We start from the raw sequence: 4,399 nt of genomic DNA on the forward strand, positions 1-4,399 counted from the left end.
GGGCCGGGCTGGGCCGCCGCAGCTGCTGCCGAGGACTCAGCTGCTCCGGCCACCAGGCCCGACACTGCCCGGCCCTGGATCGCCGGCGCCTGCGCACCCTCACCAGCTCCTACTTTCCAGTCACAGGGCTTCAGGTCAGAGCCTGGGCGCTGTCCCGCAGCTCTCTCCAGGGCCAGCGCTCTACCGCATTGAGCCACAGCACCACCTGCGGTTTTTGAGTGATTAGCTGGATATTAGAATCTCACAGGGGTTTTACTGCCTGGGCTGGCTTTGAACCCTGATCCTCAGATCTCAGCCTCCTGAGTCGCTGGGATGACAGGCGTGAGCGCCGGCGCCTGGCTCCATACCGGCTCCTTGCTGTGCTGTTTCCTAGTCTCAGTTTAGAATTGCTTGCTTTCTGAACGGAAATACTGGCAGCTTAACCTGAGGTGCATGTGTGTGTGTATGTGGGGGGAGGGATCTCTGCTCCCACCCCCGGAAACGGGGGGGGGGGAGAGCCAGCTGCTTGCTCCCTGGCCCCAGATTGGGGGGGGGGCTCCCAGGTGAACCTCCCCATCAGGAAAAGGTATCAGGAAAAGGAGAACTGAACACACCCACCCCAGAGGCTTCTGGCTCAGTGGGGTGGAGAAGTAGAGCAGTGGTTGGGTAACGTGAAGGTGGTGTGTGTGTGAAGGTGGTGTGTGTGTGAAGGTGGTGTGTGTGTGCGGTCTGGGCGCCCAGGGCGGGTCCCGTTGGAAGGCTGTCCCAGGACTGAGACACACTGGGCACAGCATTAACTCCTTTCACCTGTGTGCCCACGCTGCTGCTGCGCCATGAGCGTAGGTTGCCACTACTGTGTGCTTGGCGCTCTGTGGTAGGTGCTTATTTTAGATACTGTGTGCTAGGTGCTATGTGGTGTGCGCTGTGTGCTAGGTACTGGCCTGCTGTGAAGTAAGGCCAACACAAAGATGGCTTTTGGGGAAGGGCTGTGTGTGGTTCAGCTGTGAACGGCGATCTGGGAAGCAGAGCTGGGAGAGAGCTGCCAAGCACAAGGCAGTAGCATGCGAGCTGGGTTTTGAAGCACGAGTAGGAGTTGGGGAGGGGCTGGGGGAAGGAAAGGCATTTGTGGCAGAGGAAACAGGAGGCCTTGGGGAAATGCTGGCAGCCCGGGACCACAGTGGAATGTGGGAAGAGGAAGGGCCCGAGGGTCAAGTGGCCTTGCGGCTCAAGCCAGAGCTCAGTTGCGTCCCGGAGCAGCGGGGGTCTGGGATCGGGTTGGGGGGGGCGGTCTCACCCCCTCGCCAGCCGATGGGGCAGCCAGCACCCGGGGCGGAGAGCCGGGCGGTCCGTCCTGGTGTCCCCAGAGGGAGCCCAGGGCAGCACGAAGCGCAGGTCCTTCTCAGAGTCCGGCCGGCTGGGCCGTGGTCCGCGTCCAAAGCAAACAGGAAGAGCCGGCGGTGGGCCGGGCAGGCCTCGCTCTTTGTTTGGAGACAGATTAGGCCACGCAGACTTGTGGGTCCTTGTGCCGCAGCGGTGGAGGGCCCTCGGCCCGGCGTGGAGGGGACCGGAGCCGCTCCTCCGTCTCCTGGCTGTGCCAGCTGGGGGGTCCGGGCCCTGGCTTCTCAGGGTGCTCCTTGGCCAGTAGGTGGGGTCGGGTTCTGGGGGCTTAGTTCCAGGGCTCCCCAAAAGACCCGTGCTCTCCCCCACGCTCCTCTTCCCCCACCCCAGTCCTTTGTGCAGTGGTTTAGCAAAACAAAACCCTAATTAAAGCAAGACAGCAAGGCGAAGGGGGGGCAGGGGCCTGGCTGAAGTGGACCCCTTCTCCACTCAAACAGTGGGCCGAGGGGAGGCCAGGGGGAGGAACGGGACCCAGGAACCGTCCAAAAGACCGCGAGGGAGCTGGGAGCTGGGGGTGTGTGTCTTGTTCCTGAGGAGCCCCTGGCCCCCTTTCCAGGATTCCTATGAGAACCAGCAATCAAGCACAGTTCTGACCCCCAGCCGGACCTGGCCTCCACCCTGCGCCGAGCGAGCGTGTCCCACCTCTCACTCCTGGGAAGTCCTTCCCCGAGTCTAGCCTCAATTCTGCTGCTACCACTGGCACCATCTCTGTTCCCAGGTGGAGCGATCCATGCTGCCTGGCTGCTTGCTCCCTCTCTCCCCCAGCCCTCAGCCTACAGCCCCCTCCTCATTCCTCCCGCCTCCTGCTTCCTGTAACCGGGCCCTATTTGCTTCCACCAGGCACACCACTTGGGAGCCGGAGCCGGGCAGAGCGGCCCCTGCCTGGCCGTGCTGGACCGTGACCTTCGCCTGTGCCAGCCCTGGTTAATTTTTGCCCAGGGTAACGGGAGCGGCGGCGCCCCTCCTCCTCCTCCTCCCGCATATAAGCCGGGGCTGCGGCTGCCCTGTCTCTCATCTCCCGCCCAGCCCCGCCATGGCCAAGGGCTTCTACATTTCCAAGTCCCTGGGCCTCCTGGGCCTGCTGCTGGGCGTGGCCGCGCTGTGCACCATCGTGGCGCTGTCGGTGGTGTACGCGCAGGAGAAGAACAAGAACAACGCGCAGGGCGCCCCGGGGCCCACGGCCCCCCCCACCGAGCCCGGGGCCACCACCCCGGACCTGAGCAAGCCCTGGAACCGGTACCGCCTGCCCGCCTCCCTGGTACCCGACTCCTACCGGGTGACCCTGAGGCCCTACCTCACCCCCAACAACCAGGGCCTGTACGTCTTCGTGGGCTCGAGCACCGTGCGCTTCACCTGCCTGGAAGCCACTGACCTCATCCTGATCCACAGCAAGAAGCTCAACTACACCCTGCAGCAGGGCCACCGCGTGCTGGTGCGGGCCGTGGACGGCTCTCCCAACCCCGCCATCGAGCGCACCGAGCTGGTGGAGCGCACCGAGTACCTGGTGGTGCACCTGAGGGAGCCGCTGAGGGCCGGCCGGCAGTACGAGATGGACAGCGTGTTCCAGGGGGAGCTGGCCGACGACCTGGCTGGCTTCTACCGCAGCGAGTACATGGAAGGGGACGTCAAGAAGTGAGTGGAAGGGTCTGAGCAACAGCAGCTCGGGGGGCGGAGCCGGGCCCTGAGTTCGAGCCCCGGGACCGGCCAAAGAAAGGAAAAGGAGTTTATGGGGATGAAGGCTGGAGGCTGAGCCGCAGCCGGGAGGTGGGGGACTTTGAACCTCTCCAGCTGGTGCCTGGTGGGTCCTTCCATCCACACCTGCCGTCACCAGCCGCCAGGGAGACAGGCTGGGAGTCGTGGCCAGCAGGCGCCCGTGGCAGGGGCTTTAGAAAGATGGTAGAGGCTCCGAGGGGAGCTGGGCCCGGGTCTCAGCCCATACAGGGGTGGGGAGGCTGGGGCCCCGGGCCTGGGTCTCTGAGAGATCTCGGAGAATGCCCCTGCCCCGCGTCTTCTGACGCTCTGGTCTGCACAGAGTCGTGGCCACCACGCAGATGCAGGCCGCGGACGCCCGCAAGTCCTTCCCCTGCTTCGACGAGCCCGCCATGAAGGCCACGTTCAACATCACCCTCATCCACCCCAAGGACTACGTGGCGCTGTCTAACATGCTGCCCAGAAGTGAGTGGCTGTGCCCCGGGGCCATGCGGCTGGGGGACGAGGGGGGTGGGGACAGGGGGGGCGAGGAGGGCTGGGGGGGGAACAGGGCGGGCGGGGGCACCCCAGGGCTGGGGAGCCTGGCAGCTCACCCGCCTGTCTGCCACCTGCCCAGTTCCCAGCTACTCCTACCCGGACGACGCTGCGTGGAGCGTCACAGAGTTCAACACCACCCCCAAGATGTCCACCTACCTGCTGGCCTACATCGTCAGCGAGTTCCACCACATACAGGCGCTCTCCCCCAACAACGTCTTGGTAGGGTGCTGGGCCACGGGGCTGGGGCTGCGGGTGGCTCCCCACATCCCTGCCTCTGCCCCGCAAACGGGAGGGGCGCTCTCCAGCTGCCGCCCTGCCGCTCGGCCCACTTTTGAGTTCCTAGAGGGCCTCTGGCCTCCAGGTCTGCATCCTCCTCCATGTCCGCCTCCACTCATCTTGTAGATCCGGATCTGGGCTCGGCCAAGCGCCATGGCCAAGGGCCACGGCGATTACGCCCTGAACGTGACCGGCCCCATCCTCAACTTCTTCGCCAACCACTACAACACCTCGTACCCCCTGGAAAAGTCTGGTGAGCGAGAGGCCGGAGGCCGGCGAGCAGGGGGGTGGTGAAAGGAGGGAAGGGGAGGGGGGCCCTGCCCGCGTGGGGCCTCCACGTCCAGGCCGAGCGGGCGCCCGCCAACGCCCGGCCTCCGCAGACCAGATCGGCCTGCCGGACTTCAACGCGGGCGCCATGGAGAACTGGGGGCTGGTGACGTACCGCGAGAATGCGCTGCTCTTCGACCCGCAGTCCTCGTCCATCGGGAACAAGGAGCGC

At 65.2% G+C, this 4,399-nt stretch overlaps 1 protein-coding gene across 1 annotated transcript in view; it reads left to right on the plus strand.

Moving 5' to 3' along the window:
• Positions 1-1,604: 1,604 nt before the first annotated feature.
• The window catches only part of Anpep (alanyl (membrane) aminopeptidase), a 24,395-nt gene continuing 21,600 nt past the window's right edge, over positions 1,605-4,399 (plus strand). Inside the window, exons 1-7 of the mRNA XM_013011870.1 lie at positions 1,605-1,620; positions 1,934-2,095; positions 2,218-3,009; positions 3,410-3,552; positions 3,704-3,843; positions 4,027-4,153; positions 4,281-4,397. Of these exons, the coding sequence (XP_012867324.1) occupies positions 2,411-3,009; positions 3,410-3,552; positions 3,704-3,843; positions 4,027-4,153; positions 4,281-4,397 (1,126 nt within the window). The 5' untranslated portion in view covers positions 1,605-1,620; positions 1,934-2,095; positions 2,218-2,410. The remainder of the gene's footprint in view (positions 1,621-1,933; positions 2,096-2,217; positions 3,010-3,409; positions 3,553-3,703; positions 3,844-4,026; positions 4,154-4,280; positions 4,398-4,399) is intronic.

Source organism: Dipodomys ordii, unplaced genomic scaffold (genome assembly GCF_000151885.1).
Source record: "Dipodomys ordii isolate 6190 unplaced genomic scaffold, Dord_2.0 Scaffold15, whole genome shotgun sequence".
NCBI classification, from domain to species: domain Eukaryota; kingdom Metazoa; phylum Chordata; class Mammalia; order Rodentia; family Heteromyidae; genus Dipodomys; species Dipodomys ordii.